The following is a 21492-nucleotide window of genomic DNA, read 5'->3' on the forward strand; positions in this document are numbered from 1 at the left end:
TACAAAGTTTAATAGATGGCATATTTGGCTTACAATGTCAAATTGGATTTTTATGCTGCTAGAAACAGGTAAAGAGAGGGTGTAACTACACAATATTTGAAATTGGAGTGGAACTTTCTGCAATTGTCATAAATCTTGGGAGAAGTTTGTGAAATTATCCAATTATTCTTTTTCATAATTGGGCTGAATCAATCGTAATCAATCTTAGTGTGGGCTGGTAGGAAAATTTGGCGTGAATGAAAGATTTGCAATTTTGATGCGCTCGAAGTATTGCACACCAGGCAGTATACCACTCGAAATGGAAAAACGTATTCACTTTTTTTTTATTCCTATCTGAATCAAATTTAATTTAAAATGAAATTAATTAAAGTAAATTAATAAAATTAGGAGTCCATGAAGAAATTCAAATTATTATATATACCACATTAAAATAAATACCATATTATTACTCATCTGTAAAAAGGGAGGGAGATCAATCTTGTATGTTTGGATAAGAGATTATTTAAAATAATATTATAATATTTTTTTATATATAATGCATGTGAAATTTAAAAAAAGTAATTAAAAAATATATTTATATAACATCGTAAGTCAAATCACATTTAGAATAAAATCTATATCCAATGCTCAAAGGCAAATTCAGTCACAAAATTGCACTCGAGAGCGTAACGGGCTCGTTTCGCAGCTCCATCACTTCCAAGTCATTCGTAAATCAACCGACGACCTGCTTAAATGATTCCATCCTTCCAAGCTTAGTTCAAAGTACAACGTCAACGTCTGACGACACCATTAGCTTCTTGTAACCGGTAGTCTGTAAGGTCTCATCATCACGGCAGTTCTTCTAGACAAAAGTAAGACATATGTCCAACTAATCAACCCCGACATCTTTGCCACGCGTACCCGTACACCGCGAAAACCCAACGGCCCCGCAACTTCTTCCAACCGCTCCTTTCCTCCCACGTGGATCCCCCGCGCTTTTTTTTTTTTTTTTTAAATCTTTTTTAGCTTTGTCGAGATTCATCAATTGCTTTGCTAGGTTCACGGGCCCAGTGGGAAATAAATTGGGAGAGAAGACAACTTTGCTCGCGCAACCTGTGAGGGTTTTATCTACCCGCAAAATTACCATATTTGTGGTGTACATCTCGAAAAGGGGAGATAAGTCAAACTCATTATTGCAACAGTTCTTTTGGTTTGCACCATTTTTTATAGAAGAAGATGATGAGTGATAAGGAATGGCAACATCAGTAGACAAAGGCAAATCAGAACACTGTTGAACAAGCCATATTAGTTTTCCTTACTGAATCTTTCTTTACACCTTAACAAATGAAGACAGGTCGGCTGTCCCTATTTGTAAGCTTTTGGGCTCCAGCTGCAGACATTATTGTTTACTCTAGGCCTCCAAGGAAACCCTTTTAAAATTTCTTCCCGGAAGCAGATTCTTTTGATTGGAGCAGCAATAGAGAGAAATAAAGGGTGAAAGAAAGAGGATATCAAACCATGGAAGAAGATGAAACAGAGGTTCTGCTATCAAAGTACAAGTCACTTCCTGCAGAAAACTCGTTCCACGAACACGAAGCCACCGTCGGACTGAAGAAGTTTACATCAAGTCCGGCATGGTTTTTTCTAGACCAGTCTAGTCTCTGGAGGGCAGGTCTTTCTTGGTCACTCTTCTTTCTTCTAACCATTGGTGTCCCTCTTGTATCCCACTTCGTCTTTGCCTGCTCAAGCTGTGATCAAGATCATGTGAGGCCTTTCGATTCGATCGTCCAATTATCGCTTTCTGTGTTTGCAACGCTATCTTTTATCAGCCTCTATTCTTTCACTCGCTCGTACGGTCTGAGAAAATTTCTGTTTCTTGATAAATTAAGTGATGAGAGTGAGAAAGTTCGACACGGCTATACCCTTCAGATTGAGGTGAGTCACTTTCCATCCCTTTCTTCTTGTCTGTTGAGTATATATTATACTGATTAACTATCATTCTTGGTTTCTTTATTTGCTAATCTAAAAGGAACAGCAGGATTTTTAGCATAATAATTGAACTCTTGATGATTACTCCAATTCGACGCTGGTATTTAAGAAAATCCTTAGCGATCCTTTTCATATTCATTTTGGAAACCTTATGACACTTGTACTAACAGAATTCAGGTAGCTTCATATGAAAGCTGTGACGCGTTCTGAGTTAGGCTAAATTGCTTCCTCTGGAAAGTCATCCGTTTCTGCTTGCTTCTAATGTTTGCTGCCACAACTTACCAACTTTAAGCTTATTTTTAAGCAACCTCAAGCTTATTTTTAAGCAACCTCAAAATTTTATCTTTAAACTGACACTGGCTTCTGAATCTAAGGCATAGATTTTGCCATTACAAGGTTATGATGCATAAAAAAGTACATCTTGAAGAAGTCTGTATGCAGATAGAATTAGGAACTGTCCTCACTTTTTTGACACAAAAATACTAGTATCCAATCCTCGGATGGCGACATTTTTCCCAAAATTTAATTTCAGTGATTTGCGTGCTTAGTCTGCTGCTTCAGTTGCCGTGGCTGAGCAACCACTAGAAAGAAGAAAAACAATGCGGTCCACGGAAATACTTTATCCTTTACATTTTCAGTAAGTAGCAGAACATGTTAAAAGAATTTACTACTTTTACCGGCGAATCAAATTTCTTTCGATCTCAAACTGCAAGTCGAATGGTAAAAATTCATGACGTCTAGTGAATCCCATATACATACTTTTAATCGAATCAGATTTAGGCTACTTTTTCTATGTTAATGGAATTAGAATCGCATGCTTGAAATTGAAGGATAATGCCTATTGGTGGTGCAGAGATCACTGAAGATCTTGTCAGCATTTGTCCTTCCCTGCTTCCTGGCGGATGGTGTCTACAAGATATGGTGGTTTGCCTCTGGTGGAACCCAAATTCCCTATTTCTACAATGTCTACTTGAGCCACATCATTGTGTGCGTACTGCTGTTGTCTTCATGGCTTTACAGGACATCAGTTTCCTTCCTTGTATGTGTCCTGTTCCGCCTAATATGCTACCTGCAGATCCTTAGGCTGGAGGACTTTGCACAGGTTTTCGAGAAAGAGTCTGATGTTGCTGCAATCTTGTTGGAACATCTCAAGATCAGAAGAAATCTTCGCGTCATAAGCCATAGATTCAGACGGTTTATTTTGTCTTCACTGATCCTTGTCACTGCCAGTCAATTTGCGTCTCTACTTGTAACAACTGAGTCCAGCTCCACTGTCAATATTTCTACTGCAGGAGAACTTGCAGTAATCCTTCATTTCCAACTCTCTACTTTGTCGAACTAATGCTGTTTCATCATTGTGTTAGCATTAACTGCATTGTCGTATATTTTGACATCTATCAACTTACTCTTGTGCAGTTATGCTCCATCACCCTGGTAACAGGCCTTTTCATATGCCTGCGTAGTGCAGCGAAAATCACACACAAAGCCCAGTCTGTTACGTCTCTTGCGGCAAAATGGCATATCTGTTCCACTACCAATTCCTTTGATGACTTCGATGCTGAGACTCCCAGGTCTCACATTACCTCAGATCAGGCCATATACACAGATTCTGATGCCTATTGTGACACTGATAATGAAGAAGGAGATGGAGATGATGAAATTGACAACACAAACATGGTTCCAGTTATACACGCCGTATCCTACCAGAAGAGGCAAGCACTAGGTGAGTTACAATAGTTATTCCAGAGATGTTCCTTCTATCAACTTAATCTTAGTACCTGCAAGCCTGAACAATAAGTGTTTCTGGTTAAAACATCTTGCAGTGACATATTTTGAGCACAACAGAGCTGGAATTACAGTTTATGGCTTTATGCTGGATAGATCATGGCTTCACACCATTGTTGCTATCCAGTTGTCGCTTACGCTGTGGATATTAAACAAGACAATTGGTATTGGGCAATAACTTAAAACTCGTTCATCCACTCCTCTTCATTCTGTGCTTTGTGACAAAAGGGGAGTGGAGTCCCAAATCACTCCTCTGGTGGGCTGTTCACAATATTGCATGCGCGTGCATATAAGAGAGAGAGAGAGAAGCTTATTGTTTGCCCTGATCTTTAAGTCGAATGATTGTAGCTAGTGCCTGATCTGGTCATATGCTTCCTCAGCTAAAAGAACTGAATGGTATTCTAAGTACCCTTGTACAGGTGGTGTTGCTGAAAGAAAATTCAGGGCACTCTGTCTTCTCTTCTGCTAAATAAACGTCGATTGTTTCATTTTGGCAAAACTTTTAGACGGTGCAATTTGAGAATCTCAAAAAGTTTTAGTTCGCAAAACTGAATGTACCAAAGAAAATGCCACCTTTTTGCCTAGGAGTGGGCACTTTAAGAGTTAAAACCTGCCTACTTGAACTGAGTGCAATGCAAGTTTGACCAATGGGGGCCGAGCGACTGCACATTCCTAGAATCAGGCTATATTTTGGTTTGGACTGTATAACAATTTCCGAATCCCAATCTGAGATTAGACTCTGGGAGAAATTTTTTTTCTTTTTGGCTTTTTGGCAATTGCGGTCTCGACCAAATATATGAAAGTGAAGTAAGCTATTTCTAGGACAGAACTCAAATATAAAAAAATTCAGTTTTACATCTACCTAAGGGCAAAGACTGGACCATTTGGTATGATACATAGCTATAGGATGGTGTAAGAAAAATGATGTTGAGTGATTTATGATAATTCTCGTGCTCGTGTGATTATTACACGTTCACATACTACCACAGTTCAAGCCTACCCACTAGTTTGCAACTCAGTGGCAATTGAATGAAACCTTTGCAAGAAATTAAGAGCTGATATACTTTGAGCAACCTATGCGGGTGTTAGTTACCATGTTGATTGAGATGATGTCGGAAAATGGAGTTCCACTACTCTTGAATGGTCGAGAATTTGAGCTGCACCCTGGCTATGATGAGTCCACCACTCGCAAGTAGATGTCAAATTCTGCTTATGATGAGTCAAATATACCGTCCATTTGATGTGAATCAACAGACATTCAACTATTGATTGCAATCATTATTAGCACAGGGCTTGTTCTCGATAACTTACAATGGGCGGATAAAGCTTTGTAAGCCCCGAAATTCTAACTTGTTTTCCTGATCAGGTTAGGAGGTTAGTGTTTGCACTTTGCAGCCGTAGTTTATGATATCAGCTATGGAAAGTGAGAAAACAAGCAATCTTTCAGCGGAAACCTGTCTCTGCTATTGACATTGTGGCTGCTATAGTACAAGATGTGACTGCAAGTCGGAGAAGAATTCCTCGCACTAAGTTGAATTGGGAACTGGTTTCGGAACTATATAAAATTTTCTTCTCTTTTATTTTCTCCTTTTCCTTCCTTTCTTTGCGAACACGCTTCATCATGTGCTATGTAGGGTTCAATGGCTTTACCGTGATACGTATGACTTTGGCTCATGATACAAGATAATGAAAGAAAACGATATACGGCATTTTTTTCTTGTTTTGCTTCCACTCTTTTCGAAACATCATCTTAAATTATTAATTGAGATCGAACAATGAACGAGGAGCAAAAAGACGTATGATAAAAGAAACATCTGCTTCATTATTGCTACAGAAATAAGTTCCACACCGATACAAAAAGACTTAAAAAGTTTGCAAGAAACATTTCCTTATGCTATGTTTCCACCGTGGTGGCGAGGAGTGACTCTTCCTTCCTTTGGCGGATTTGTGTCGCGATTTAGAATCTGCATACCACCAAATTTCAAGTCGGGCAAATGAATTAGTATAAGTAAAAATGAAAACTTTGGTTGAAAGGAAAGAAGCAAACACATACATGGAACAGTTGAAGTTGCGATCAATTGTCATGTTGATATGGATGTTGCAGGATGAAACAAATTGGGTAACTATCGGAGGAGGGACAGCGTGCAGCCTTCCAGCTCCTTTCAAGCAATAGCAGGAAGATTTCATGTTCGGTTCCGACGACTCAAGTATGATGCCCAGCGCCTGTGCACCAACACAGCAATCAGGACTGGGCGAATGGGTGTGAGAGAAGAAGAAAGGTTGGCATGGAGCAAGTAGTCCCAGGAGGGTTCGACAGTCGAATGCGCTCTTGGTGGCTATGCCTGGGCTGACAACCAATGCCAAAACCACCATGCCCATCCACCTTATAAAAGAATCGGGTATGGTTTTTTTTCCCATCTCAGTCGATATCTTTTAATGTGTCTGGTTGGAAAAGATGGGAGTACTTTTCTGTGTAAGCTTACTACTGCAATGAGCAATATGATGGTATATGGATGCCTATTTATAGTGCATAAAAGGATAAAATACGTTGTTAATTAATTATTTTTCTTTCTTTTCATGAAACTAAAATTTTTAATTTGGTGTTTAAAGTCTACACCCCCCGTTGGAGAAGGGTTCTTGTAGTCAACTCTCTCATGTATTGACTGTCAACTTTTGAATTCCTAATTGTTTTGAAGTTTTTCCCCACACAAAGTTGACATATATATATATATATATATATATATATATATATATATGTTCCTAGCTGATACATGAATGACTTCATGTCGATTTTTGAAATAAACACTTGGAATTCAGAGTTAATAATTTAATTCTGATTTCTTTGTTGAAAGATAAATGAAAGACTTCATAAATAAAATTACCACTGATAGCCAGTAGTAGCTGACGGGTAGTATCATAGTCTGGTTGGCGTAAGTATAACCATATCATATTGTTGCGTTCGAGAAAAAGTTCGTATACATAAATAAAATATTTCGCACACATTTAATACAATAACGTAATATTTTGTACATCAATAAGTATAACATATAAAATAACGGACCAAAATTAACATACCACAACTTTACTTATCTCATACCGTAATCGATCGCCAAATTAACCAATTAAGAAGAGTACAATGTATAAAATAGTGGAGAATGTGTCACGAGGCATTATGCACATTCCCTCTGAGCCCGCATAATTAAAAAGTGAGAATTATTTTCGTGCTGTATTTGTCGTCATATTGGCACCCTATCAACACATATGCAACCAGTCAATTCCGTCTTGTTCATAATGCAAATACCGCTTGCTAGCTAGCTACGTGCATAAATGCACACTTATTTTGATTGGTGCCTAAAGCTTTGATTCTTTCCTTCTGGTCTGTGCCTTGTGGCGTGTGCTTGCGGTTATTCTAATAACTTCTATGCCATTCGAAAAATATTTTGTTCAGGAAGACGAGGAATTGACTGCTATGGCACTCGTATTAGTATTTGAAGAATACTCGGTAGCGTGCTGACGGTCTTTTACAAATTGGAATTTGGAGCGAAATTTGATATGTTTTTTTTTGAGTATTTGTCTTTTATTTTGTGAGTATTTGTCTATAACTTTATTGTAATTTACTATAATTATTTATAAAAAAAATGCTGGTGTTTGTCTAATACACTCAAAACATCTTCTACTTTTTCAAAAAGTTACCTCGTGCCACCCACAAACCTCTGTCACCGACATTCTATTTAAATTTTTTTGATATTTTTCTAAAACTTGTAGATAGTTTAGAGTGTCATCGTAGATGGTGTTATAAACAAATTCTGTTTTTCTAGAATAGACCAAAAATAGGCCATCCAAATAACCTTTTTTTCCCTAGAAAAACATGTCTTTAGTTTCAATTAGAATTTGGAATCCTCTTCCAACTTTTTCTTGTGTTAATAGTTTAAGAGCTTTTGCCAAGCCACTGTACTCGTGGACCACAAAATTGAAGAAAAATCAGCCATATTTTTAGCATCTTGACAATTTCTTGAAATGATAGTTGATTATAAGTTATATAGTATCAGATGATTACGAATCACCTGCTTTGTTTGGATTGCGATTTATTTGTCAAAATATATTTGCTTACATCATCATTACAATTTCCAACACACCTTTTTATCTTCTCAATTATCTTTTTATCTCACATACATCACATCACAAAAAGTGCTACAGTAAAAATGTCTCTAATAATTCACAATCCAAACAAGAATGAGTTTGGTTTTGATTACTACTAGAAGATAAGATATGCTTTCGTATAGAAATTTTTATAAACCGTCTGATAACACACTAATATCCATCTTTTGTGTGAAAAAGATCCATCATGAGTCAACTTGTGTTTGTGTCACCTTGCGATCCTTCTCCTGCAATTTCACTATGGGTCAACCTTTTTGACTTAGAAGCAGTGGGAAAAGCACTAAAAACATTTTGCAGCAAAAGATTAACATAGAGATCCTCTTCGTGCATATTGGTCTACGGTCTACGGTCTACACAATTACTTTTTCGGTGGTAGCTTGGCTTCAAATTGATTGTCCCCCATGTCCACAAATGTAATTCAACGAGGGAATTATTTTGGCGGTGAAATTAATGTCTAAGATAGTATTGTACTTGAACTTGTCAGGGGATTGATGGTCCCAATCAACTTTGCGATTAGAGAGACAACTGAAAATTCAAGAACTGAAGGATCGCAAAGCTCCAGTGTCGCTTCGGAATTTTTGCAGTGACAAATAAGAAAACGGTAGGGATCCTTGTAGACAAGGGATCAAGATGAAAATACTTGAAAGAAAAAATAACAAGAGAAGAGAAAAATTAAGAAAAAAAAAAAACAAATTCGTTTCCTTAGTTTGAATGACAGTTTATAGGAGAAACGGACAACAGTTTCTTTCATTTATATCTAAATTTAGAATATAGAAAGAACCATTTAAGCATTCATTTTCACCTTGAAGGATTCTAGAGCAGGGTGTTTTTTTTTTTTCGGAGACGACAACAGTTGTATAAGATAATCTATTCTACACTAAGGGGGAGAGGACTGATCTAAGGAGGTCCAGGAATAATTCGAAGGGGACTGAACTACCACCAGACCAAATATATGCACAACACACCTGACTGAATTTTTTGAAACAAATCATTTAAACGTGGCATTTTAATGGGTCCCACCAAGTTAGGTGGTTTAGAGCCAGGGTGCTTGAGTACTCGCTTTGTTCGAGCAAAAAGAATCAGAGGAGTGCCAAGTCCCGAAATCGTTGGCCTATGTTAAGAGATTATTACAACATCAAGCCAATTAGTAAAAGATTCACACAACCATATACAGTTGAACCAAGTCAAGTATTCTGTATGTCTTACCGTAATTAATTAATCCAAAATATTAATTGGCTTGATAAATATAGGATTACTAGACATTGAATATTTCTTTTCCTTTAATGTAAATGTAATTTCCAAGGTCTTGAAATAATCAAAGTAAAATTCAGATGTGGAAAAATAATCAAAGATTTATTCCAAAAAAAAAAAAACTCGTGCAACTATAGAAATAAGAATACATAAGCCGCATTTAAAAAACTTGAGCAATTTCATTGTGTTGCTCTTTGATGCGGCCACATACAACGCAAGAGTCACGTTCCACAGGAAAGAGAAAGAGTGTAAAATAGCAAATAGCAGCTAAAATTGACCTATTTGGTTCTAAGTAGAGGCATCAAAACGAGTAAGTGATTCGGACGGATTTGAGCGGATCATAATTGGACCAACCCATTTATCAGTCATTTAAAATTTTGCTTATCTTTTTTTCTATTTTTTGCGTGTTGTTTAACAAGAAATAACAGTATTTTATTGTTATTAGATTGATAAAAAATTTAAATTTATTTGCTTAACACTCACTAGAAGTTAAATTTAAATGTATAATTATTTTTAAATGAATATAAATAGATGAATCAAGTCAATCCATTATCTACCAATTAAATGGACTTAATTAAATATCCATTTAGACCCATCCAAAATTAATAGACGGATTTGGACGGATCAATATAATTGGGTTGCAATTGATGCCTCTAGTTCTAAGGACCAAGAAATAGTGGCAAAAAGTTGTAAGTCGCTTTTTTTTTTCCCCTTAAAACTAAGAATCAAAGTCCAGACACCGAAGACGAGGAATGACATATAACATATAATAGATGAAGATTAAAGGGACGTCAAAACAAAAATAAAGTAGTGAAATCGAAAGCCAATTTCTGGGGGCGAAAGAAGTAAACGTACTCGGTGCAGTCAATGTTAGGATCAGTGGTAATGCTGAGGTTGACGTTGCAGACGGCCGGCAGTTGCTTGGCGTTGTCACAATTTAAGCAAGGATAAGTTTGCGCAGATCAGATTTCGAGCATTGGCAAGCGGATTGCAAATCAGTCCTTATATCTACGAACTTGCATGAGAGTATGCGCGTTGCATGTTGCAAGCCAATCTTAGTTAGGACTCAGTTTGAAATTACACATTAAAGTTTAAATGAATCCTGTTAATCTTATTAATTTAATTTTATTCCATAAGAAAATGTTACTCCCTCCGTCCCATTTTCTTAGTCTTGGTTTTTTTTTCACACAGATTAAGAAAGTGTAATTAATTTGGTTGGAAACATAAATTTAGAGTAATAATTTCCTAAAATACCCTTATGCTAATCACGAAGAGTGCATTGGAAAAGTTCAATGTATTCAATGTAGTGGGTTAGTATTTAATAACAATGTATTAATAACAAGATATTTAATAAGGGTATTGTAGACAATTTGAAAGATCACTACATTTCTTAATGGGAAAGTGGACTACAATTTGGGACAGACCAAAAAGAAAAACAAGACTATTAAAGTGGGACGGAGGGAGTATTGATTTCAACCGAATTTGGCAACATCTTGTGCACCAGAACAACGTTGGGGTACTTCTGCACAAACGCATAATTATTTCGTTTGGTGCGTAATTCTTTCATTTATCACCTTGTAGTTTGTGCATGCGCCAGCTTGCGCTGAAAGGACTCAATAGTGTTCTTATTACTTCTATTTTTTTTTTCTCTGATAGGAAAAAGTTTGAATAGTTTCGACTCCGATTATCACGATGAATTAAGGCATGTTTCTAGTGCTTCTATGTCACCATGTGAGTAAAAAAAAAATGTTTAGGAGTACGAGAATTTGACACATATTGAACGCTATGATACTAACAATGAATTAGTACTGTGACGACGGTCTTATTAAATCCGAACCTGTAAAAACTTGACTAAGCATTAGTATGATAGCTTGATACTAGTAGGCATTAATACATAGATTTTAAATCTATCTGAACTGAGTGTAATTAATCATCATGTTTAACAACTTTACCAGAGCAATAGCACATTCCTTCAATCAGGATGAAATTTGTTTTGTATGGTGTAACCATTTAATTAAAAGCTCGTACCCAGAATCAGATGGCTCCTCTGCTGAGTTGTTTCAACAACCAAGGGGCAATCCACCAAGGCGGTCCCTCCATCGCGGAATTAATGTGGCCGTGGAAAATGGGTGCAAAAGGAAAACACCCTCTCTATGGGACGAAATTGCTTGCCCATCTCCCATTGTATTTTTCCTGACGAAGATGTCTTTTTGTTCAGTCAAACAGATCCAAATTCTACCATCTCTGCAATTAAACGTGTTTTAGAAGACTTTTGCCTCCGATCGGGACTCATTCATTATGAAGCCCGAGCTTCAAGGTCGGAAAGGATATCTATATTCTCATTGGCAAGAAGTCGAAGTAGAAGCAGGGCTTTAATTCAACAAATTAACTATAGCAACCATTCCTCCTTATTAATTATTCCCAATCTTTACGCTTAGTTACAACTGTGAAGACATTGATCGGGAGCAAGGAAACTTCTTGTGGGGATCCACTAATGAAAGGAGGAAGATTCAGTCATTCAGCTTGTCAAATGGGAGCGGTAGCTACGAAACCCCAAGAGTCAAGGTACGTGGTCTCGGCATTCATGGCTAAACCTTGCTGGCAAGTTATGCACGCGAGCGAGAAGCCCTAAACCCAAAGGCATCAGTCGAAAGTATGTTGATAAACATAAATCCACGCTAAGTTGGAAAGCTTATTCCTTAAGCATGCTAAAGGATCCAACATCAACTTTAAGAAGTCTTCAAAGAGGTCCTGTATTAATGATGAAGGAATCAAAACTCAAAGGTATTCGAAATGGCGTGAATACCGTAAGTTTGGGAACAAAAGTGGTTCCCTCAAGGACCCACTTGGAATATTGATAAAGGGGCCACTTTGAAAAGAAGAAGAAGTCTTTGTTGTAAATAAAGTGTGTATTTCAAAAGATCTTGTCTCACCTTGGAAAATTAAAGGGACTCCTCGTCATTTATAATGCTTAGGCCCCGTTTGCCTTGGCAAATGAATTTTTTAGATATTTGTTTAAAACTTTACTGTTATTTACTATAGAAGTTGTAGAAATTTTTTTTGAAATATGTAAATTTTTGGATATTTTGAAATGTATAGTTTAAAAATTTTGAGAAATTTTTTGAAATTATTGTGGTTAAAGTTATTAAAAAACTTGTAGCAGACAAACTTGGTCAAAAACTTGCTTGCCAAACAAGGCCTTAGTCTTTTATTGGACTTGTGTTAGATTGGTAACTAGTGTAGACTCACGTGCATGAGAGGGTAGTTAAATTGTACTATTTCAGTACAAACTGACGGATTTGTACACTCTGCGTGAGGGTTAAACATGGCCCAAGATAGTTTTTCTTCTTTTACATTTTTTTCAATGTTTGATTGAGAAGATAAAATCTTATCCCATCGGTTATAAAAGTCAGGCACGTTCACAACGTTCTTTTATTAACATTGTTTTCTGTTTGACAAAATTAGGCACTTTTCTTTTTATACTACCAGAAATTATCTCTTATCCTATCTCTAATGTCTATAAATAGCAGTTACTCCTACTTTAGAAAGCACACCAAAAGCTGATAGTAGAGATCTTCCTATCAGTTTTCTTCTTCTACTTCTACTTTTTCTTCTTCTTATTCTTTTTTCACTCTGTGCTGGATTTACGCAACATTTGTTAGTTCTCATCCTTCTTATTTATAACAAGAAGAAGGCTTATTTAATTTTGAAAAAACATTTCAACTTCTTGAAATAGTTTCTTAGAACAGTATTATTAAATACAACTTAAGCTACCTTTTATTAGCTTTAGTTAAGCTATTTTTCCTACAGTCTTGAGGGTCAACACGAGTTATTTGGCGATAACACCGCTATGAGATTGCTCCATGAGAAGAAAAAAAAAACCCACTTTGAGAGACCTGACCAAGCTTTCTTTTACACTTCCAAGTCCTATTACATTCATTCCGAGACAAACTTATAATGCTGCCAATGATGTCATCAAATGGCTTTATTCCACTAATAGCGTTTTTTCTACAAATTCTGTTTATGCGTTTCTTCAAAACTCTTTACACATGGTGGATCAAATCCGTCCCAATTCCTATTCTTGGGTATGGAATGCCAACACGTCTTCAAGACTTGAATGTTTCATTTGGCTGGCAGTTCAATCGCGTCTTTCCAGAAGAAGCCTTCTTACAAGGAGTGGGAAAATGTTGACTGCTGATTCGTGCCAGATTTGCTATCAAGACTCTTGAGGATGTTGAACACGTCCTACGACTTTGTCCTGCACCTCAAGAAACCTGATCCCTCAAACGAACCTGCAAAACTTGTCTCAACCTTTCGCCTGCGGTTCTGAGTTATTGTCACCATTCCAAATCAATCGCAGTGTATCAGTCGCGATGGCGCCGCGACACGTATTCACCAAATAAATTAATCACGAAAAATGCATGTAATAGTACATCTTAAACTTCATTTTGTATTTATTTTATCAAAAAAAAAAAACATTTTTTGACTCGGCTTATAGAAGCACAACAATGTCCAGGGATTATTTATTTTTATTAGTCTATGGAAATCAAGAACTAAAAATTTTCTTATTTTTTTTCACTTATTGTTAAATAGTATAAGATTTTTAATTGATGTTTCAACAACCATTGTGTATTTCAAACCATAATAAATGTTGAGTAAGTACATTTTTTATGTGCTAAATACTCACATATATGTACATCTACTCAAATTGTAAGAGGAAAGCATAAGTATATTTCAAACATTTGAGAATTTTAGATTTCAGTGTTAGTGATGTTAATTAGAGTCCCGTATTAATGCTAGAAATTGCTAAATTAGGCTTCAATTTGGTGCTAATTAAATGTAATTAGTAGTCAATCTTGACAAATTAGTCCTTCAAGAAAGTGATTGAGTCAATGTACAACTTAAAATAATGAAGTCCAAACGGAAAGCTAAAAACTAAAACGCTTTAGGGGTTGACTGCATTTACTCAGAAGATTTGGGGTCAAAATGCAGTTTTCTGAAACTGGTTTCATCGTCACCCCATTTACTTCTTCAATGGCTTCCAACAGTGGAGGATGCAAAGGAGGGACAGCCGCCTCTCCCCATCTAACTTTTTCTTGTGTTGACCGTATAAGGGCTTCCGCCAAAGCCATTGTACCCATGGGCAAAATGAATTAAAATTAAAGAAGAATCTGCCATATTTTCAACAAATTCTTGAAATGATAGTTGGTCATAAGTTACACAGTATCAGATGAATTCGAGTCACCGCGCACTGCCAGCCCTCCATTTGTGCTATGCAGTGGCATGGGTCAACCTCTTTTGACTGAATGGCAGTGGGAGAAGCACTAAAAACTTATCCGGCAATATGATTAATGGAGCTCCTCTTCGTGCATGTATATGCCTACACATTTTGTTTGGTGGTGGCTTGATCGGCTTCAAATTAATTGACCTCCATGTTCGCCAATGTAAATCACGAGGGCATCATTTTGATTTTGGTGGTGGAATGATGTCAAATCGATCGTGTTTGAACAATAGCAGGGCATCAATTAATGGTCTTAATTAACTTGATGTGTAGAGCAAATTGAAAATTCAAGAACTGATGGATTGCAAAGCTTCAGAGTGGCTGCCTAATCTTTGCGATGAAAATTATGGAACACCTGGAGACATGGATCAAGATAAGAAATTATGCATAGACAAAATAAGAAGAGAGAGGGAGAGAGAGAGAGTGTCTAAACTTTCCTTCCTTTGAGAACTTATAGGCCAAAAGGAACAGCGTTTTCTGTCATTTGTATACTACTATTTTATTTACTGCGGGCAATTATCAGTTCTTCGTACACCGGATACACTCATGAGACGCATATTTGCATCATATCGAATTTGCATTTTCTTTAATGTTTGCAGAAAACCCAAAAAAAAAAAAAAAAAAAAAAACCGTACCATGCAGTAAAAGTAATATAGTTGAAATTTGGTTTTTTTGGACTTGTGATGGTAGTATATAACTATTCTTCCGTGATATCGCGGTTTATCTTGGCAGAAACAAATGACAGCAAATATTTATGTTGAGCGAGCAGAAACATGAACGCGACCGAAATATCAATCCATAGATGAAGGTCCATTCCCAAACGTGAAAAACAAACATCTGTTCATTCATAGAAGCCACGGTATTAATAAAGACGAGTAGGCAAGTAGCAACATGCAAGAACGACGGATACAAGGAGACAGTTCATTGCCCTTCGTCTCTTTCTTTTGGTATTGGAATCTGAAATTCCGAAAAGGATACACAAGAGATGTATTCAAATTAACAAAATTTGTACTATAAGGCGACACTGCAGCACGCTGATAATCTCCATCTCCGTTGTCATTCAGAGCCTGCACGTGATCAAAACTCAAATAGGTAAAGAACGATCAAACATCTATCGGAAAAAATAGTAGTGAAAGGGTCACTAAGTATCAACCCAATATGTGGCTGCAACGAGAATGGAATTTGTGTCAATCCATCCATATTTCGGCCTTAACTGCTATTTGATTGTAATTTTACCTGGATTTTGGTTGTTCATGTCTCTTTGTTTATTTGACTCAATTCAACTTTTATTGTACTGATTGTAACGTACAATTTACTGTTTGAGAATAAATTTTAACTTACCCTGAAAAAAAAAAATAGTAGTGAAGGGCGGAAGAAGTAAACGTACTTGGTGCAGTCAATGTTAGGATCAATGGTAACATTGAGGTTGACGTTGCAGAGGGCGGGGAGTTGCTTAGCGTTGTCATAATTTATGTTGGGATAAGTTTGCGCAGCAGATTTCAAGCATCGGCAGGCGGATTGCAAATCGTCTTTAGACAAATTAGCCGAATTGGCCACATCTTGAGCACCAGAACAACATTCAATGCTGGGTGCGGGATCAGCAGCTTGCCAGTAACTTAGGCATGGAATCAGCTCTTGCAAGGCACCAATGCAGTCAAATGCCTTGGACGGCCTCACAATCAAAGCTGCAGCCACTATCAGCCATACAAAACAATGCACCATGGTTTTTGCCATTGTAATTAAAACTGGCCTTTCTGCGTCAGACGGTATTAGAAGGAGAAGAATTGGAGGAAGAAATTGTTGACAGAGAATGTCATTTGGACACTTATTTATACCACAAAGAAGATTTCAAAAGGATTAAGGCTTAGTCCTTTTCCTTTACTAGCAAGACAAGTTCTTGGTAAGAGTCATGTCTCTGTTGTTGGAGAAGGGAGACGGATGCTGTTCGTTCATGCATCATCAGCACTGGATTTAGATTAAATATAACGAGTCGGTTACCTTAAAAACCTCCATTCTGTGTATTGCCGATTGTCAGCAGCATGTATGGAATCAATGCACGTATATACATTTATAACCTTTTTTTTTTTTTGGGATTTGTTGATCATCTTAAATGCATTTTCTTATTTGTTCGTTATGTGGACCTTACTGATGAGGAGGATACATGTATCGAATGCCATTTAAGGAGGATCTTGGTGTTGTCTGCAGCACTAATGTTACTTCCTATAAAGGATCATTCCATGATTGAACAGTTGTTGGTTCATTAAGTCATAAGGAAGGTTCTTGAATTTGGATAGAATGATTTGGGAAAGATTTTTGCAAATAAAAAAATATATATATATTTTACTTGTATAAAAAACAATTTTTCAATTACTTTTTTTTTAATATATTTTTAACCATATTTTTATCTCACATGTATCAGATTATTAAAAAACAAATTCTACGACATTATTCCCAATGAAATTTTCAAAAATTCTCGAATCGGTGAGATATTTTCCCCTATATATGATGTGATCTCTGTTTTAGCTGTGGATTTATCTTACAGAATCTTACTTTTTGCCTCAAAAAAAGAGAAAGACAATGTAGATGCCATAAAATTCCAGCTCGCACGATAATTTTCAAGTTCTTCTAAGTTTTAACTGAGCTAACTGATGGCACAAAGATAATGTCCATGCAGTCAGGAATTGTTTTGACTGGATTAAATGCACCAAGAGACCTGGAGACTCGGCCTCGCTGAGTTTTTAACATTTTGAATTGATAAAAAAAAAAAAAGGGATTTATTGGGCATTTCGACGGTATCAAAATGGGTCTAAACCATTTTATTCACGCCAATATTGGTCCCATAACTTTTAAGGGACTCCTTCGGTATATGTAGACTCATATTTTTTTGTACTATTTAAGTCCCCGCGCCCCGCTAATTTGCCATCTCTATCTTATAGTCATTAGTCCAATTGTAAACATTGTTAATGAAAATGGAAAGTAGAATACATGAAAAGCTGGAAAGAAGAGATATTTGCTTGCTGGTAAGTACCAATAATACGGCTAACAATATTTATTTTCAAGTTTTTAAATTTTTTTTTAAAAAGGAAAAACCGTTCAAAACGTCCCTCACACTTTGCAAAATAACTTTTTCCGTCCCTCACTTTTAAAAATGTAATTTTACGTCCCTTACAAATTTACATTGGTCAAATTTGGTCCCTACTTAGGTTTCCGACTAGTTTTTGGTCAGAATTCACCATGTGCCTTGCACGTGATCATATTTTAAGGGCAAAATTGTCAAATCAAATTTTATATAATTCGATTTTTAATCCCTCACATTTCATAAAATAAATTTTTTCATCCCTTATATTTCATAAAATGAATTTTTTCATCTTTCACATTTTTCAAAATGAATTTTTTCATCTTTTATGGATCATGTGTGTGAATAATATGTTTTAAATTTATGTATATATTTATTTGATTTCACCTAAACAATACGAATAGCATGTGAAATCAAATAGAGATATATTATATACTATTCGTAGTACTCAAGTGAAATCAAATAGATATATACATGGATTTAAAAAATTTGTTAGTTTTTCGCTTATATTTATTTTCTTTTACTCGAAATTTGAAAATAAAGAAGACATTTAATCCTAAATATTATCGAGTGTTTATATCGAATTAAATTTGGATAGAAAAAGTAAACAAAAGAAAAGTATGACAAAAAGAAATAAGCGATTGGCACTTTCAAATTTTAAAACAATCACAAGGCAAGTAATTCAATTGTTGGTTTTAAAAGTGTCGAATAGAAATTTCAGATTTAAACTGAAATTTATTAGCACAATTATAGAATTCGAGTTAGGACCCATTAATTGGATGATCTTATTATACATCTCAATAAATAAATTATTACCAAAAGAGAAAGGTTACAAATATTGAATAGGTTCAAATGGTGAAATCATATAAATATATACATGGGTTTCAAACAAAATTATTAGTTTTAAACCCCTATATATATTTATTGAATTGCATGTGTATAATTACAATTAGTATGTTTAGATGAAATCTAATAGAGATAAATTACATGTTATTCATACTGTCAGATAAAATCCAATAGACATATATGTGGGTTTATAGAAAAAAAGCTATTCGTACAAATGATCAATGAGGGATAAAAAAATTCATTTTGAAAAATGTGAGAGATAGAAAAATTCATTTTTTGAAATGTGAGAAACGAAACAATTTATTTTGTAAAATGTTAGGGTCGAAAAAATTCATTTTGTAAAATGTGAGAGACTATGAATCAAATTATGTAAAAATTTGATTTGACAATTTTGTCATTAAAAAATGATCACATGCAAGTCACATGGTGGATTTCGGTCAAAAACTAGTCGGAAACCTAAGTAGGGACCAAATTTGGTCAATGTGAATTTGTAAGGGAGATAAAATTACACTTTTAAAAGTGAGGGACGAAAAAAATCATTTTGTAAAATGTGAGGAACGTTTTGAACGATTTTCCCTTTTAAAAAATCAGTCAATAAAAATCAGTCTATATGACAAATATGCTTAGAAATTGAAATATTTAGGACTGCATTTGTTTTTTTTTGCTAAACTTTAGGGACTAGAAGGGCTCATGTCCCAAATATTTGGGACGAAAAATGCAATTCTCTTTGGGCAAAAATAATAATTCATAAGGGACATCATTGAATATTTTTAATTTTTCAAGAGAGAAAAAAACTTGATTTTGTAGGACATGGAGGAGGTGGGCGGTGAAGGGGCCCTCTATTTGTATTATGTGTGTGTTATGAAAGAGCCCCTAACAAAATTTTGAGAAATTACTGTTGATCTCTTGTAAGGGTAGTAGTTAGGCATTTGTGGCAAAATTGTGATGATATTCGTTGTGACATTATCGTTAACCTTTTCGTATTTAGTTTCAGGCTTATAGCATGAACCTTAGCTGATTCTTATTAGAAACAAGTGTTCTGGAGCGCTCCATTAGAAAAAATAAAAAATGTAAGTTTCAGGAATGATTTAGCAATATTAGCATCTACTCTGAACCAATGATCCAGTATTAAATGAAAGGGGGGGGGGGGGGGAGGGGTGCATGAGGAAAATAAATAAATAAACAAAACTCAGAAACAGAAAGCAATTAATATGATTTTGTATTTGCATAAGGACAGTCACTTCCACATTAATTTCTTAACAAACATGGCCTAATTATCCCAAGATCGCTCCTTATATATTCGGTCCTTCCATGAGACAACCAAATTCTACTTCACCTGAATTCTACTTCACCCATCAACTTCCTTAAAGATTAACATGGCAGAAAAAGACGTGATTTCCTGGTGTTTGGTGGTTTTGGGTCTGATCTTAGTAAGCCCGGCAAATGGGATGCAATGCAGAGAGGCGGTGATGGCGATATGGCCTTGCGAGCCTTTCTTGTTGGGGTATGGAATAGTCACATTCCCTTGCTGCTTCGGCGCTGCCGCCCTGAACCAGATTGCAGCGTCTTCTCAGCCGCACCGCAAAGACATCTGCGAATGTCTAGTGCGAGTTGGAAAGGCCATGGAGGTCCAACTGGATAACGCTAAGCAACTTCCTCAGCTTTGTCAGATTAATGCCACAATCCCCATTGACGAAAAAGTCGACTGCAACAAGTACTAAAATGAATTCCCTTTCAGATTTTTGTTAACTTTGATTTTTTTTTTCTTTCTTTTTTGACTCGTCGTTTTATTGTGCAGACTTTGATTAGTATTCCCCGGTGGAGCAGGATGAGGAGGTGGCTCCAAATTTTAATAATAATAAAAAAAAAAAAATGGAACCAAGAACGGCTAGCAATAGCATAGATTTTTCTGATGATTCTTGATAAGATGTATGTGTATTGCAATGCAAAGACTGTAAGAAAGCAAAATTGAGTTTCAATTCAATCAGAGATAGAGTTTCATGGATCGGTTTCTCCAATTTCTAAATTAAGGGTTCTAATGTGATTGCTCAACTCTTTTTATGTCCAGAAAAAAAAAAAAGGTAAGGTGCAATTTTTCTGATAAATTAAGAACGCATTGGGGGGTCAAGTCAAGTGTTTGGATAAGAGAAATGGACCAAAGCCTGTGAAAGTTATATGTTGTATCTATCCAATTACAAAGAAGGGCGACGCGTTAACATTGAGCCCAGCGGCAAAGGCCAGGCCTCGTGCAGAAACTTGTATATGGTTTTCAATTGATTCCCTCTCCGTTGCAAAAAAACGTAAAAGGGATTTGAAAATCAAACACAGAAAAAAAAAATAAAAATAAAAGGAAAACAACGAGAAAATCATTTAAGAGTTCAAAGGGGGACAAAGAAATAAAGTACCGAGGTAATAGATTAGAGTGATGACAACCTTGATTTGATCATGTAAGAATTGTTGGTCGGCACTTCAATCCCACAAACAACACACAACTCTCTACCAAGTGAATGAACGAGACAAGTAGTATATGTTACAAACAACATTCCAACAGAAAAAGATTTGCATGATTACATTACTGTTTAGTCGAACAATGTTTGTTTTAATTTGCGTTCAAACAAATGCGGTTTATTGGAAACCAGCGAATCATCAGCTGCCGCAGTTTGCAGACCCATTCCCTTATTGGGATTTCCACCTTGAAATGGACCTCTCAGTTTTCTCGAGGGCCTTTCTTAATACTAAAAAAGAGGTCGTTCCCAGACTCAAACATCTAGAAAGACAAGAAGCATAATCGCTTCATGGCGGTGAGTTCTATCTTGTCATCCTCTCCCTATTTTCTTGTTTCTTGTTTCAGTTATGGCATGGTAGTACTTCTTTTCATCTGCACGCGGTTTTAAAGTGTTTCGTTTTGCTGTTGAACTGCTTTTTGTTTGGTGGGACTAGTTCAACTCTGCAACTTCAGAATTTGTTGGCTAGGACCATGGTTCGAAGTCTCGGCCGAGACCGAGACGACTCGGCCGAGTCGTCACCGTCTCGGCCCCTACCGATACGATACCGTGACAAAACGATACCGAAATACTTGACTCGCCGAGAAATCGGCCAAGTCGTCACCGCGAAGGATTGACTCGGC

At 36.2% G+C, this 21492-nt stretch overlaps 1 protein-coding gene and 2 long non-coding RNA genes across 3 annotated transcripts; 2 read left to right on the forward strand and 1 right to left on the reverse strand.

The window, feature by feature from the left end:
• The first annotated feature begins 1198 nt into the window (after positions 1 to 1198).
• Positions 1199 to 4252, forward strand: LOC113708601 (uncharacterized). Its single transcript, XM_027231110.2, has 4 exons — positions 1199 to 1914; positions 2822 to 3271; positions 3385 to 3691; positions 3792 to 4252. Exons 1-4 carry the CDS (start codon positions 1498 to 1500, stop codon positions 3929 to 3931), a joined length of 1314 nt encoding a protein of 437 aa, XP_027086911.1. The 5' UTR covers positions 1199 to 1497; the 3' UTR covers positions 3932 to 4252.
• A 1303-nt stretch (positions 4253 to 5555) lies between these two features.
• Positions 5556 to 6245, reverse strand: LOC113708602 (uncharacterized). Its single transcript, XR_011820962.1, has 2 exons — positions 5807 to 6245; positions 5556 to 5717 (listed from the first exon to the last, which is right to left on the reverse strand). It is a non-coding gene; the product is annotated as an uncharacterized lncRNA (long non-coding RNA).
• Positions 6246 to 19668: 13423 nt separating this feature from the next.
• On the forward strand, positions 19669 to 20349 carry LOC113707849 (uncharacterized). The gene is made up of 2 exons (XR_011820838.1): positions 19669 to 20079; positions 20164 to 20349. It is a non-coding gene; the product is annotated as an uncharacterized lncRNA (long non-coding RNA).
• Positions 20350 to 21492: the final 1143 nt, after the last annotated feature.

Source organism: Coffea arabica, chromosome 9c (assembly GCF_036785885.1).
Source record: "Coffea arabica cultivar ET-39 chromosome 9c, Coffea Arabica ET-39 HiFi, whole genome shotgun sequence".
Lineage (NCBI taxonomy): Eukaryota > Viridiplantae > Streptophyta > Magnoliopsida > Gentianales > Rubiaceae > Coffea > Coffea arabica.

What these genes read in the sequence shown, in the direction of transcription:
- LOC113708601 (XM_027231110.2), top strand. Translation starts at nt 1,498, where the DNA reads ATGGAAGAAGATGAAACAGAGGTTCTGCTATCAAAGTACAAGTCACTT. An exon ending in GCTATACCCTTCAGATTGAG is followed by an intron (nt 1,915 to 2,821) that starts GTGAGTCACTTT and finishes TTGGTGGTGCAG; the next exon opens with AGATCACTGAAGATCTTGTC. An exon ending in CCAGAAGAGGCAAGCACTAG is followed by an intron (nt 3,692 to 3,791) that starts GTGAGTTACAAT and finishes AACATCTTGCAG; the next exon opens with TGACATATTTTGAGCACAAC.